General features: G+C 48.5%; 1 protein-coding gene across 1 annotated transcript in view; it reads right to left on the reverse strand.

Moving 5' to 3' along the window:
• Positions 1 to 1,657: 1,657 nt before the first annotated feature.
• Positions 1,658 to 14,093, reverse strand: part of GLDN (gliomedin) — a 57,192-nt gene continuing 44,756 nt past the window's right edge. Inside the window, exons 5-10 of the mRNA XM_006755996.2 lie at positions 13,386 to 13,523; positions 10,674 to 10,811; positions 8,046 to 8,129; positions 7,823 to 7,948; positions 6,523 to 6,673; positions 1,658 to 5,109 (exon numbers count right to left, since the gene is read on the reverse strand). Coding sequence (XP_006756059.1) covers positions 4,632 to 5,109; positions 6,523 to 6,673; positions 7,823 to 7,948; positions 8,046 to 8,129; positions 10,674 to 10,811; positions 13,386 to 13,523 — 1,115 coding nt within the window. The 3' untranslated portion in view covers positions 1,658 to 4,631. The remainder of the gene's footprint in view (positions 5,110 to 6,522; positions 6,674 to 7,822; positions 7,949 to 8,045; positions 8,130 to 10,673; positions 10,812 to 13,385; positions 13,524 to 14,093) is intronic.

Consider the following 14,093-nt stretch of genomic DNA (forward strand, 5'->3'; position numbering starts at 1 on the left):
TATTTCAGGACAGTTCCACTTGCGCATCTATGGTTAAATGAAGTAATATGGACCAAGTGAAGTTGCCTAGGAGAGACATGGCATATAGATGTGAGCACCAAGCAGTGGCTACTTTGGTGTCTCTAGTACTTCGGGAGGGTCATCCAGAGGGGTGGTAGTTTGGGAATAACCCAGGTGCTGGACTTGGGCACGTGCGCCTACCTCCCAGGGTGATGGCTGGCATCACCGTGCTGACAACGTTGCAGGGAGTGTCTCTGCCTGGCTGGGCTGGGTTTGGCTTATTCCTCTAAGTCCGGTTTTTTAAAAAGGGATGTTTTAAAAAAATATTCGAAGTTCACTATTTTCATTTTCTAGTTACAAGGACCAGATCCTTACTCTGGGAGCAGCAGGAGGTGGTGGAAAACATGATCACAAAGTCAGGACACAGTGTCTCCTGTGGACGCATGCTGGTGTTTAAGCGGTGGTGTTACCTTCTCTGGCTTCACGTTCTCAGAGTTAAGGTGAGAGGTTGGTTGGGTGTTCTGTGAAGACCCCTCTGTGTTGGCCTCTTGTAATCCTGTGACTATGCATGTGGCCTCTTGGCAGTGAGTTTGGGACACTGGGCATGCCAGGTGGCTGGACACCAGAACCTAGCGATTTTAGAATTACGTTTTTTATAGATGTTAGAGTCTTAACCACAGAGTCTTAAATAGCTCAGCTTTGGGGCCTGATCATAGCAGATTGCTTGGAGGGAAAATAGTGAGGCAGATGAATTGCATTCTTATTTTATGTCTTGCAGTGAATGTAAGAATGGATATCTTAACATCACATGCAAAGTCTGAAAGAGCAAGACTACTATTTTCTTCGTGGGTTTTCTCTTTTTGCTTTATATTTTAATGACAAAAGTCATCAGCAGTGCATGCCTGGGCCACCCACTAACAGAGACACTTGTAGAGGAGGTTATAAAGAAGCTCTATAGGGCAAAGCAGGGGGTTCTTAAACTTTTTTTTTTTAATTTGGGGGCAGTTTTATTGTAAATTTGTTGTATAACTAAAGGACTTTTTTTTTTTGGTGGTGTGAAGTGTTAACTAATCAAACAGACCAGCAGATAGAGACAGTCGATGCTGTGTACCTAACCAGCCCTTGAATAAAGCCATAAGAAGAACAGGGTTACTCCAGTTTCTCATAGGAATGGATATAAAAGTAACAGCTATAATTTATCAAGGCTTATATTATTTCAGAGCATTTCTTATTTCATATAGAAAAATCAAAGGAGGTTAAGTAATGCTGTTATCAACATTTTACAAAAGAAACGAGGTTCTGAAGATTAAGAGACTTGTCCAAATTCACACAAATCCAGTTTTTAAAATTTGTTTCTTTTTATATTTAGTCCCAACATAAGGCATCTTTTTAGGTGCCTTGCCTATGCCAATAAATGGGCAAATCTCCATTGCATTTCGGCTGTGTATATCTAGTTCTAGTTACGATGTCTTTCTAGAGAGAGAACAGCCCATTTCAGTGAGTTTTCAGTTCAGAGGAGCTAGTAAATTGCAGAAGTTTCGACAGAGGAACAACCCAATAAAATTCCACCACAATAGTGTTTTGGGTTGTTTTTTTCTTTTAAATGTTGCATCTAAATTATCAAGACGTAAAAATAAAATACACTTGTTTCAATGTGTGATTGTGTTCAGCAGTGATTATTTTATTGACTAGGTAGATTAAAGTTAAATAAATTACAACAACAAAAGAGAGACCTTCCCAGTTATTAATTTGTTGTTCAGAATTGTTCAGCATCTGTGGTTACAGATGGGAAATGGTGGCTTTTAATGACGTGCTACCCAAGGTCACAGCAGCTGGGTGAGAGGGGAACCCTATCACACACTCCTTCAGACGCTTCCACACCACACAGCGCCCGAACGTGCCGCTGGAAAAGGACACCTGGCTCCTGAAGAGCTGTGGTCTCTCACTTGACTTTTCGCCTTGCGACCTTGAGGGGATAAGATGGTCAAAATGCCTACGATCAGAACCCCTCATCTTAAAACGTTCACGCCAGACTCTTCCTCTGTCATAACACCTGTGCCACGCGATACGCCGAGACCGTAGCCACCTGCGTGGCTTCACGGGGGCACGGTTATCAGCTGAACAAAAATGCTTTGAAATAGGGTCCAACCTACCTTTGAGGCTGGGATGGGGGTTTTATTTACTTTCCCGGGAGAGGCTATCTACTATAGATTAAAGAGGAACTAGAGAATTATCTGGTTTGATTCTGACATCAGAAGTGCAGCTATTTGGAAAGTGCTTTAAAGCAACTTTGGTAACGAGTGAGAGTGGAAACTGCCAAAATGATATCTTGACTTAAAAGCATTCGGTTGTACATTCTGTTTTAGCAGTGAGCCCACACCTTTTTGTCTTTAATCCAGTGCTGCTTGCAGAAAAGAATGAGTCAAATCTTTATTCTCTTCCCTCTGTAAAAACAAACTTTCAACCATATAAAATTACCCATTAGACCTCGATCAAACTCAGCTGTCCTCATATTACTCTGCCGCAGCAAAATCAAAACACACATCCCAGTACAACCTTCTCTGGTAGTGAATATATAATTCCTTACCCACAATTAAGGGGACCAAGATGGCTCAGATATCAAGCAAGACTGGGGTTTCTAAAACTTTTTCCTAAAAGGAATATATGCTAGTTTAATAACTAACCATTTGGTTGCTACCACACATACGATTAATTACTATTATTACTAACATGGCTGTTACTATGAAATTATATTCATATCCAGGCCCCTGTGTCCAGAAACAGCAACACACGTATTTAAATACATTAAAAGCAGACTGGCATTCATTAGACACATGGATCTTGAACATGAAACTCTACTTTTCTACAAACATGAATCTGAAAAGAGTATATTTAGAAGCCGTGATGACACAACACAACCAATGTAATGTATGTGTGTGTGTGTGTGTGTGTGTGTGTGTGTGTGTGTGTGTGTGTGTAGAAACCCTTATTATGAGAACACAACAAAAAATTCCCTCATAACTGCCTGAGTATTTTCAGGGGTGGAGAGATTTAAAATCCAAATCTGTACCCCCCGCCCCCTGAGTTTGAAAATGCTTCTGTTAGTAACATACAAACCAGGACTCAGGGGCAATGAGGACAGACTTGGCGCCAGTCAAAAAGCTGCAGCAGCTTTCCCCCAAACACACATCTGTATCCGATGAGGGCAAATTGCTGAAAAATCTCTCCGTCACGTTTTCCTGATGTGCCCTCCTGGCTGCAGGACCCCAGGGACTGTCTAGATTCCTCTCTGCTGTCAGTGGCCCCGCCTGGCTGAAGCCTGTTTGAAAAGCTAAGCTGGCAGAAACAGACGTACTTAAGGGCGTTTAGGAGGAAGTTAAGCTGGATTTTCTCCTCTTTCAAGAGGACCAGAGCACATCCTTTAAAACTATATAGGAGAAGGGACCGTTCACTACTGCTTTTTGGAAGGCCACTTAGTTTTATACTGTCCTCACCCTTTCCCTCTATCAAAAACTCAAACCATATACATGACCACTTCTTGCTCTGGAATAAACCAAAACATTACAAACAGCTCTGGTGAATTTGCCCTTCCAAGAATCAGGCTCTCTTATATTCTAAAGCAAGGGAGGGCAAAGGCCAGACGGCCCATGTTTTAGGCTTTGCGGCCACTACTCAACTTTTTTGTAGTGACTCAACTCTGTCATTATAGAGCAAAAGTAGCCACAGACTAATTATAATAATGCATGTAACTAACTGTGTTACAATAAAAGTTTATTTACAAACACAGTTGAGGGGCTGGCTTTGGCCCAAGGGCCAGTTTGCCTGCCCCAGTTTCAGTTAACCACGAATGGTGCCTCTCTTCTGAAAACTGCGGAGGGCTTCCCATAGTTGTAGCAGCTAACGCCTGCACAATATTTAGTGCTCACTCCGACAGCAGAGACACAGCTGCGGTAGGAGCCCGTGAGACCTGAGGATTCAGTCTATGACCCACTGCTGCCAACCAGCAGGATTGGAAACTGATAGGAACCTGGAGGGGCCTATGTCTGTCTTATTGGGGAACCTGCGCATGTAGCTGCACTGCTTTTGCTAAGCTAGGGTCAGCGATCAGGAGCGGAGGATACTGGCCGTTCTGGTGCTGTGGTGGCAGGTGCAGACACAGAGAAAGGTAATAAACTTTGGGTAATGTGCTACCTCAGCAGCCTTAAAGGGCCAGGGCAGCTTCCCGAGGTGCCAAATATAAGTAGGCACTAAGGAATTCACTGCTCAAGCAATTGGGCTGATATATAAAATATATAAAAGTTGTAGAGCAGCAATAGCCAAGAAACACTGAATTCCCTACAGTTAGAGAAAATCTCACCCATCATGTTGCCAGCTCTCTCCTATTACCTATGGAAGGGAGAGGTAACTTGCCCTGCTGGTTTGTGGAGGAATCACCAAATCTTTTGGTTTCCAATCTGTTATTTTCCTCTAAAGAATTTGAATTTAAAGGGCATTCACCAACCATATAAGTACTCATGTCATGAGATTATGACAGCGAAGTCCCTGGCTCCCCTTGAAGACAGTTTTCTGTTGGGATAGAAATGGTGCCTGAGAACATCAGGAGTTTATGGAGGGGAACAGACTGCATTGCGTCACTGGTTCAATGCCCCTGACAAAAACTGCACAGGGTAAAGCATTAAATGGCCATCTTCCCACGAATATAAATGCTGGTCTCTCATATTGTATGATAACATGGCAAGAACAGACTGAGTAGTTCTTAAATTAAAGTTTGCATTGATCTGTTTCCCTGCTAACAAATCAAAGGCAAATGTTATCCTCATGTCTTTGGTGTCTGTGACATAGAGGATCCCTCGGGCAATGAAGGCGTTGCCGGCCTTGGATTTGGGGTACGTGGTATTGATGTGCCGCACCACGGAGAATGTCCTCTCATCCAGCTGGGCTACCAGAATGCTCGAGCCATCCACACTGGAAGCGTAGATAATCCAAAGGCCCTTTTCATCCACAGCTAAATTGAAGTAAGTCTTGGAATTGGCAAAGAGGTATTTTCGATCAAAATACAAGGCATTTTCAAGCTTCAGAGTTTGGGATGTTTCTTTGCCAAATTCAAATCTGAAATGTGCAAAAAAAGTAGATACGAGTCACCACTTTTTCTGACAAGGGGTGGTTTTCTAGGCTCCTCTGTTAAACTGGGGCGGGGCCTGAGACTCTGCATTTCTAGTACATTCCCAGGTTGTTCTGCTGGTCCGTCCCAGTGCTACGAGCAGCGGGGTGTAAAGGATGGTGATGACATCTAAATGTTCACTCCCAGCCCTGTGAGCCCAGGAAAGTCCTTCACCTCAAGAATGCTGTGTTGGCCAGCCTCCTGAAATGCCTTCTCAAAGGTTCCTGGAGCTGCAGGGGGCCTAGTTCAGTCCTTTCGTTTTGCAAGTGAAAAAGGAGAAGTGACAGGCCCAGGATACAAGTAACTCCAAGTTTGGGGGTTCTTCCTCCACCCCACGCTGGAATTTTAAGTAAAAAATTTCAGAGCAGCCCTGCTGGTGTGGCTCAGTGGTTGAGCATCGACCTATGAACCAGGAGGTCAGGGCACATGCCTGGGTTATAGGATTGCTCCCCATTGCGGAGGGGTTGGGGGGGAGGAGGAGGGGGAGGTGGGGAGTGTATGCAGGAGGCAGCTGACCAATGATTCTCTCTCATTATAGATGTTTCCATTTCTCTCCCTTCCTCTCTGAAATCAATAAAAATATATTTTAAAAAATTTTCATAGCAGGCTAAGCTAAGACGAAGATCACCAGCTGGAAGAGATGCAGCGAAGTCATGGCTGGTGGGTGAGTGGACAGACAGAGCTTGTGTGGGATCCCACGCCCTCAGCTCCTGGAGGCTGTCTGATCTGACCAACTCCAAATCTAGACTGAATCATAAAGGGGATTTATGATTCCAGAGGCACCTGCCTGCAGGAATGAAAGTTCAGATACTAAGTTACAAGAAAAGAAAAACACCAGAGGGTGCCATTGAGCAGCAGGAGAAACGTGCAGCCTGTGATCTGGGGATGTGCGCTGAGCCTAACAAACCTGAATCCAATGAAGAAATACTGAAGTTTGGAAAGAACCAGAGAGGAGGGGACTTGAGAGGCCTGGCTGCCCACCTTGGCTTCTTCCGAACGTCTGGAACTCAGGGCTGCCTTGTGGTCCCTGTCCGGGCCTGGCGGGGACCGGCTTCCGGTGTGACACCTTCCTGCCAGAGGGAGCCCTGGGTTCTGGCTGCTTCCTGTCTCAGAGGATGACAAGCTGCCCCTCTGACCACTCCGGTCTCCTCTCTGGCTCCAACCTTACTCTCGGTGTCCAGACCAGCAATGAACGCAGACCAGGCAGGGGCTGGGCCAGGGGCTCATCATCCGTGTCCTGACTGACCTCTGAGCGTGTGCCAGGCCCTGAGGGCACGAAGTGATGGGATTGGGGAATAAAGCACCATAGTAGGTGCTGTCTGGGATGCGTGAGAAGGTGCTGTGGGGCCCACATGACTCACCTCACGATGGTGTTGGAGCCTCCTTTGTGGTAGTAGAGAGAGTTGTTGTAAACGGCATGCCCACAGCCGTGGAAATAATACGGGAGGTGGATGAGCGAGTAACTGCCATTCAGCAGGGAGGGCTGGTCTTTGAACTCCTTCACCCTGATGCCTGCAGGAGAGAAGCCCAGGGAAGGCTGTTACCTGCCCTTTGGCCTGGCAATCACAGCTGGGGAGGAGTCTGGCGGGGGGAGGGGGCGGTAAATGGAGGGAAGTGGAGGGAGATGTCCTGTAAGGAGGGTCCTTGTCCAGCTTGAAGCTCTCAGACCCTTAAACTCACAATGCTATGGTTTCCCTCTGGATGCTTGGCCTAAAATTGGATAAGCTACAGGCGGGGTACCCTGGTCATGTCCCTGTGACCTGACCAAACTCAAAGCCCAGTTCTCTTCTACGGATTCTGATTTGTCTTTTGAACGCAGGCTCCACAGCGTCAGCTTTGCTCCAGAAAAACGGCCAGCCTTCCCCACCCCACTCTCGACTGTTTATGAACTTTTCTATCAGACTGACATAGGCCTAACCCGGGAACCGCTGTTCAGTCCCTCCTGCCTCCTCCTGCCTCCACAGCAGCTACTGCTCATTCACATTACTGCCCTTTCCTGAGCCCAGAATGCTTCTCGGCTGGGCATCTGGGCAGTCGCCGCCAGCTGGACCGTTAGCCTGGATGAAACGAAGCTGCACATCTCAGCTATTGCTCCGACCAGTGAGTGTGGCTACACCCCTTCTGGAGTGAGGCCACTGCTCCCACGACCAGCAGTTCCTGACCGCATCCCGTGAGGCAGCGTGATGAGGGTCACACACAGCAGCAGTGTCCCTGGGAGGCGGCCTTCACCTCCTCCTGGGGGTTCTGTCCAACGGATACCTGAAACCGAGGACCAAAAGTACTCTCCCAGGGCGGAGCCAACTGCAGACAGAGGGACAGGGCAGAAGCCTTCATCTCTGACATCCTTCCCTACTGTGTGTTTGGGCTTTCCGAGGCCGTCAGTCATAACGCTACCTGGTTTCCTTTGGATACTTTGCCTAAAGCTACACTGGGGGTGCCCTGCTCGTGTATGTCCCTGTGGCCTGAACAGCAAGGTTCGCCATCAGTGTCCTCAAAGGAGGAAAGTACTCTGCCCACTCATTTGTGTTTCCTAAAATAAAGAGTCACTGTTACACCAGATAGCAGGGATTTCAGACAGACACAAAGAGGATCAGCCTGCAGGCGGGCAGCAGATGGAAGACACAACAACACAGGTACAGATCACCTGCCAAGTGAAGGTACCTGAGAAGTGTTCAGTCACCCAGACCCGCTCATCACTCTTGTTTGCAGACTCTCGTATCCAAGTCCCAAATGTCTCCTTGACCTTCAGCACTTGTGTTGCGTTTCCAATGGAAATGATCATGGATTCTACCAAAGGAGGAGAGAAAAAAGTTGCTCACCTCCCAATTATGACTTTAAGGCATCCAATTTCTGAATTTCGAAATAGGATGCTTTGTTTCTGTACCCATTTGTGGGGAATGGTGTTCGTTGACTTTCTCATCGGCTTTTCCCACCAAGGTATCGTCATTGGGGACAGCACATGTCTCACCTAAAACAATAACAACAGTAAATCAGGGCAAGCGCAGTCGGCACAGTGAGCATGCACAACTCCCCACCCCAGTCTAGATCTAGGCCCATAGGCATCCCTTACAACAGGCCCACCAAGTGTTCTGGTTGCTTGCTTCTAAGAACCATCAAGTCATACGCTTCCAAATTTCCCCCCTTCATTAGTGAGTTCCCAGCAAGATTTCCATGACCACAGCTGCTAAGATGGAACCATCCCCAGAGATGTCAATAAGAGGGGAAACGGAGGCCTGAGCCAGTGTGGTCCGGCCCTTAGCAATCTGAGGGGAAGAGGCTTAGTGACACTCTCCTGGCCTCCAGGGGCAGAAGGATGACTTATCAAGATTGCAACTTTCTGGGAGGGTTTTCACCCTCGGGCCGATGGAGAGGTGGGAGGCAGCAGCCTCAGGAGGGACTGAACCACCCAGGGCAGGGATCACAGAGGAAGGAGGAGGCAGCCTGGCCCAGACCGTCAGAGCCCCTCACCACCATCTCTCCACTGCCTCTGCTCGAAGGCCTCCCCACTCAGGTCCTGGATGGGCACCTGATTCACACTCGGTCTGAGGCTACGCCTGAGCTAGAATCCATCTCCTCAGTCTGTCACTGTTCCTGCATCAAATGGGCTTAACGCAGACCTTCGGTGGAGAGGTGGCTCAAGGCGGCAGAAGCAGGACAGGAGAAGGGGCGGGACATGGCCACTGTGACAACAGGAGGAAGTGAATTGGCGGTAAGGGCCCTGCTCTGGGGCAGGCTGGGGCAAATGGGACTTTCTGGGAAAGGCCAGGCCATTCTGAGGGGTTCACACCACCCTGTGGCTGCTGGACTCAAAGCAGCAGCTCAGGGCTCAGTGAGGAAGCTCAGACAATCTGGAGCCATTTCCGTAGCAGCCACCAGGGGGCGGGGGCCTCCGTGATCTCCAAGCTCCGTGCCAGCTGGATGAAGTCCCCTTGTCCCGGGTCCCTGTGGACTCCCCCACATGCCGTTTCCCTCAGGAGCCTGGGCTTTGTACAAGAAAGGGACAGGGAGGCCCTCCTGTTCTTCGTCTGGAGAAAAGGCTCCCATTAGTCCCTCAGTACCAACGTGCTTCTGATGCTGTGGGGCCGGGAGGGAGAGAAATGGAACTGGTGCCGGGAGAGGGCCCCGTTCGGGCGCAGGCAGCCTGGCAGCTGAGGACTCAGCTTTAGGGGGTGGAGTGGGAGACGATGGCCTCTCACTGAAACCTTCACAGCTCAGTCTTCACAACTCTGGGGCCTAGCCCTGCCCTCAGCAGCAGGGCCGCGGGAGTGCTTCTCTGGGCACCACTGTAACTGGCTGGCGGAGCCTTGGCAAGTCAGAGTTCCACATGCTCAGGCCAGACCTCCCCTCCTCTCAGATGAAGGTCAAAGGTCCCATTCAGGTCACTCTCCAAGGGAAGCTTAACAAAGGGCTGCTGCTAATGGAGAGGGTGGTACTGAATGCCTGTGATGGAACCAAACTTCCAGGGAGAATTCTAATCAGGATCCATTTATGGGGAGTGGGAGGGTGTCACGTGTGACATCTTTGAAAGCACAGATTTGCCCACTCTGATAGCAGAGTGCCTGGCCCCAAAACACCCTCCAGAAAAAGCAGTTCACCAGAGAGAACTAAGGGCTGCTCAGGAAGGCGGCTGTGCAATCCAGCGAGTGTGACAGACACTGCTGGCAGGGCGTCCTGTCTGCCGCAGAAGCAACAGCAGCAAGTCGAGCCTCCCGGTGGCTAAGTAGGCGGGCAGATCCCGGGTCTCACCTTGGGGAAGAAGTCCTAGCATCGCCCTACCAGTAAGTGTTCTCCATTAGTGTGGATCCTGTTTTTCAGCAGCTGTCCATCCTGTGGCCACACCTATCACAAAATGGCCCCAGATCCAGGCCTCTTGGCCTCCTCGCCCTTGATCGGCTTAGTCTCAAAGTGTGAATTTCCACCTCCGAAGGAAGGTGCTCTGAGAGCCGCGGCCTTACAGTCAGTACAGGATCCAAACCCTACAGGGCTGGGTGTTCTGCCACTCGCGGCGAGTGTTTCAGTTTTGTGTCTGTATGTTGGTGACAATAACAATTCCTATGTCCTAGGATTTCTGTGAGAATGCAATGAACTTAGCAGCTGGCACCGTGCCCGGCACACTCTTAGCACTGAAGGCTTGATGGTGGCAGCGGTAGTGTTGTAGTATCAGCGGGGATTCACCAGTCGGACCTTCCCCATCATCTCCTCTAGCATCAGCCAAGCCCTCAAGCTCCAAGAGTGAGCAGCTTAGCTTTCCAGACCATTCTGGGGAAAGGGGTGGTGCATTTGGCAGAAAGAGAAAGTCCAGTGACAAAGGAAGGGAGAGAGATGAGGAAAGGGGGAGGGAGGCCCAATTCTAAACCTGCCACCAGTCCTCACCCAGGATAGACGGCTCAGGCCTCCCACAATCATGTTACAAGGGGGGAACTCCTCGGATAAAATCTCCTCCCTCTGTTTAAAAAACCTGGACAAAGCCTGTTAATGGAAGAGGCACGTTCCCTGGGGCAAGGTTGGTGACCTGGGCACTGGCCGTTGAACATGTTTGGCTGCCGCGGGCCTTTGGATCTTCTGCTTCCCGGGGATCCTGGGGGACCTGGAGGGCCTGGGGGCCCAGGTGGGCCAGGAGGGCCTGGTGGGCCTGGGTCACCTTTGGCACCTGGAGAGAGAGAGAAAGACGGTGGGGGGAGATTGATTAAGGAGCCATAATCAGAGTTGGGTTTCACACAGAAGATAAAGAGAATGAGTACCTCCCGGGGGCTTGCCACAGGCGACTGCTCGTGCACTTGTCCACGTGGAGCTGGAAGCTCCCATAGCCGGGCTGAGCTGCCACTGTGCGCCAGGAACTGCGCTAGAATTTATAAATCCCCTCATGGCTCCACCCAACCACTCTAAAGCAGACTCTAAACCAGTGATGGCAAACCTATGACATGCGGGTCAGAGGTGACACGCGAACTTGTTTTTTTGGTTGATTTTTCTTTGTTAAATGGCATTTAAATATATAAAATAAATATCAAAAATATAAGTCTTTGTTTTACTATGGTTGCAAATATCAAAAAATTTCTATATGTGTCACGGCACCAGAGTTAAGTTAGGGTTTTTCAAAATACTGACACGCCGAGCTCAAAAGGTTCACCATCACTGCTCTAAAGGACTTCAGTCTCAGGGAAGTCTAGTGCTTTGCCCGGGTCACATGAATAGGCTGGAACTCAGGCCAAGGGGTGTCTCACTTCAAAGCTCATCCTTTTGTCACTGGCCATGTCGGTGGGTCCCAAACCTGACTGCTCATCAGAATCGTGCAAGGCGCTTTAATACAATTCTACGCTTGGGCTCCCTCCCAGACCAATTAGATCAGAACTGTGGGAAGGTGGCTCATCTGTACTTTTTAAAAAATATATTTTAAAATATTTTCAATTACAGTTGACATATTAGTTTCAGATGTAAAACAGAGTATTAGGTAATTATGTCACTTACTAAGTGACCACCCTGGTACATTGAGGACCCATCAGACACCATACACAGTTATTACAATATTATTGACTGTATTCCCTATGCTGTACTTTAAACCCCTGTGACTATTTTTTATTCATCTGTATTTTGTAAAGTTTCCTCCTCTTCAGCCAGCCGTGAGAAGCACTGCTCTGTGTGGTAGAAGTAAGATGCTCCTGTCCAGCTCTGTGACCTTGAGCAGGCAGCTCAACCCTGCTGAGCCGGTGTCATCTCTAACTCAAGCTCCTACTCCCAACCCTGCCTCTTGAGAATGACTGAGGTCACTGGGGCCCCTACACACCTGAAGGCAGCCATTCCTCTAGCCTCGGGTGCCAATGTGGGTGTCGCCCTCTGCAGGGGCTGGTTCTGGAGCTCTCATAAAGGTGCCATCAGGCTGGGCCGCTCAGCCCTTCGGTTCCTCTCACCTGGCCAGTCCCATTCTAAGGTTTTTTTAGCTGTCTCTTCCCAGTCAGTCTCTTTAGAGTGGGCAAGCAGGGGTCACAGAGGTGAGAGGTAGGTTTGTGCCCTGGGCAGGGCAGGCATGATCCAACCCTACTACACCTCCTCTCCTCTCTGACCAGAGGACACACTCAGCTCTGGCCTGGGCTCCTGAATTGGGGTGCACTAGCATGGTTGCTTTTCTGAATGGTGTATCATCACCCTTCACTTGTTCAGCAGTATAGGGACCATGCAGTATTCTGGATGTATAGACTTCCATATAACTGAAGTGTAACATGGTCTTATGTTTTAAAATTATAGTCATGTATATTACCCTGTGAAAACACTTCTTAAATGGTATGCATTTTGCATAGCACCCCCCCCTGTTTATGAAACAAAGCATGCTAAATATAACTTGATCTTTCCTTGATGCTTTGGTCTTAGCACAGTGTCTGGCAAATAGCAGGTGCTCAGTTAATTTCCGAGGGATAGATGGGCAAATGAATGATTAGGGTCATTATTCTGAACATCTATCATCTTAGCTTGAGGACAGATGCCATGTCTTGCTCATTTTCACATTCATAGTCTCAGCTCTTAGCAAAGTGCCCAATTCATAAATACTGCTCTCTGATGTTCAATAGATGTTTACTGAATACCTTAATAGGATAGTTATGTTTTTACGATATAGATGGTCTCCAAAGTCCTGTGCTTTTAAAATTCTCCTGCCTCATCTCCTCCGTGACCATCAACTGTCACCTACTTTTCCCACCAGGTGATTGTCTTTATGTGGCTTCCTGCACCTCCTCCATCTCCCCCATAGACATCAATTATCTGCTTTTAATCTGGGCTGAAAACTGGAAAAAGAAGACCAGCAACCATGGTTGCCCCCGTTTTCTGTGTCAAAAGCTTAGGATAAAGGCGCGAGGATGGCCCTGTCTCTGTTGCAAAGGAAATGTCTGTGCTTCCTGTCAGTTGTTCTCTGAGGAACCGGAAACATGCTAGCTGACATCTATTATTCTGGATTGTGTTGGATTTAACAGATACTTGGAAAAAGGAAGTTTCCTTCATCCTAATTGAATCCAGCCACGATGTTTAGACCTGAGGTATTTAGCCTACTTCTGCTTAGGTCCCAGATTTGGTCTTGCCTACAGTGGGGTAACATGCACAGTCTTCTCCTTTTTGAAAGCATAGAACAGATGGCCTCAGAACGTGGATGAGGAGAGAAGACCCAGAGCAGCCCTTGCATTGAAATCAGACAGGTCTCAGGCCTATTTCCCCGGGAGGGGGCCCCAGCGCAGCCTCTCACCTGCAAGGAGCACATCATTGGACACGTCCCCCTTGTCCCCTTTTTCACCCTTCTGCCCTGCTGGGCCCTCATTTCCAGTCAAGCCCAGTTCACCAGGGTCTCCCTTTTCCCCTGGAATTCCTGTGGCTCCAGGTAGCCCTGAGGGGAAAAAAAAGATATTTTAGCCTGTTGTACAAGAAATTCTGACCACTGCTTTGTGATATTATACTGTGCACTTTAAAGGTGAAGCCGCTTCTAACACCAAATACCTGACACACACAACCACTTTAGGACAGCCGCGTGGCCATCACTGAAGAATAGTATTTGCAGGTGGCTCTGATGGGATATTTTTAGAGATGTCTGATTGGAACAACAGGCTGAACAGAGGACTGAACCACAAGAGGGATAGTCACAGGAAGAGGAGAAAGAAGGTGAGGCCTGACCAGAAGTCTGATCGATCCACACAGGTTGGATGGAACACTGTGAGGGGCTGACTTGGTGCTGTAACAATGGAGATGTCATCTGCATTATTTGCTTGATTCCTCACAACATATTGGAGTGGAGGCTAGGCACTCATCCTTACTCTCACTTTTAGAAATTGGAACTAAGGATACAGTGGTTATAACTGACTAGGGGCCCGGTGCATGAAATTCGTGCACTGGAGGGGGGGTGAGTGTCCCTCAGCCCAGCCTGCCACTTCTCACATACTGGGAGCCCTCAGGCATTGAC

Source organism: Myotis davidii, unplaced genomic scaffold, assembly GCF_000327345.1.
Source record: "Myotis davidii unplaced genomic scaffold, ASM32734v1 scaffold132, whole genome shotgun sequence".
Classification (NCBI taxonomy): domain Eukaryota; kingdom Metazoa; phylum Chordata; class Mammalia; order Chiroptera; family Vespertilionidae; genus Myotis; species Myotis davidii.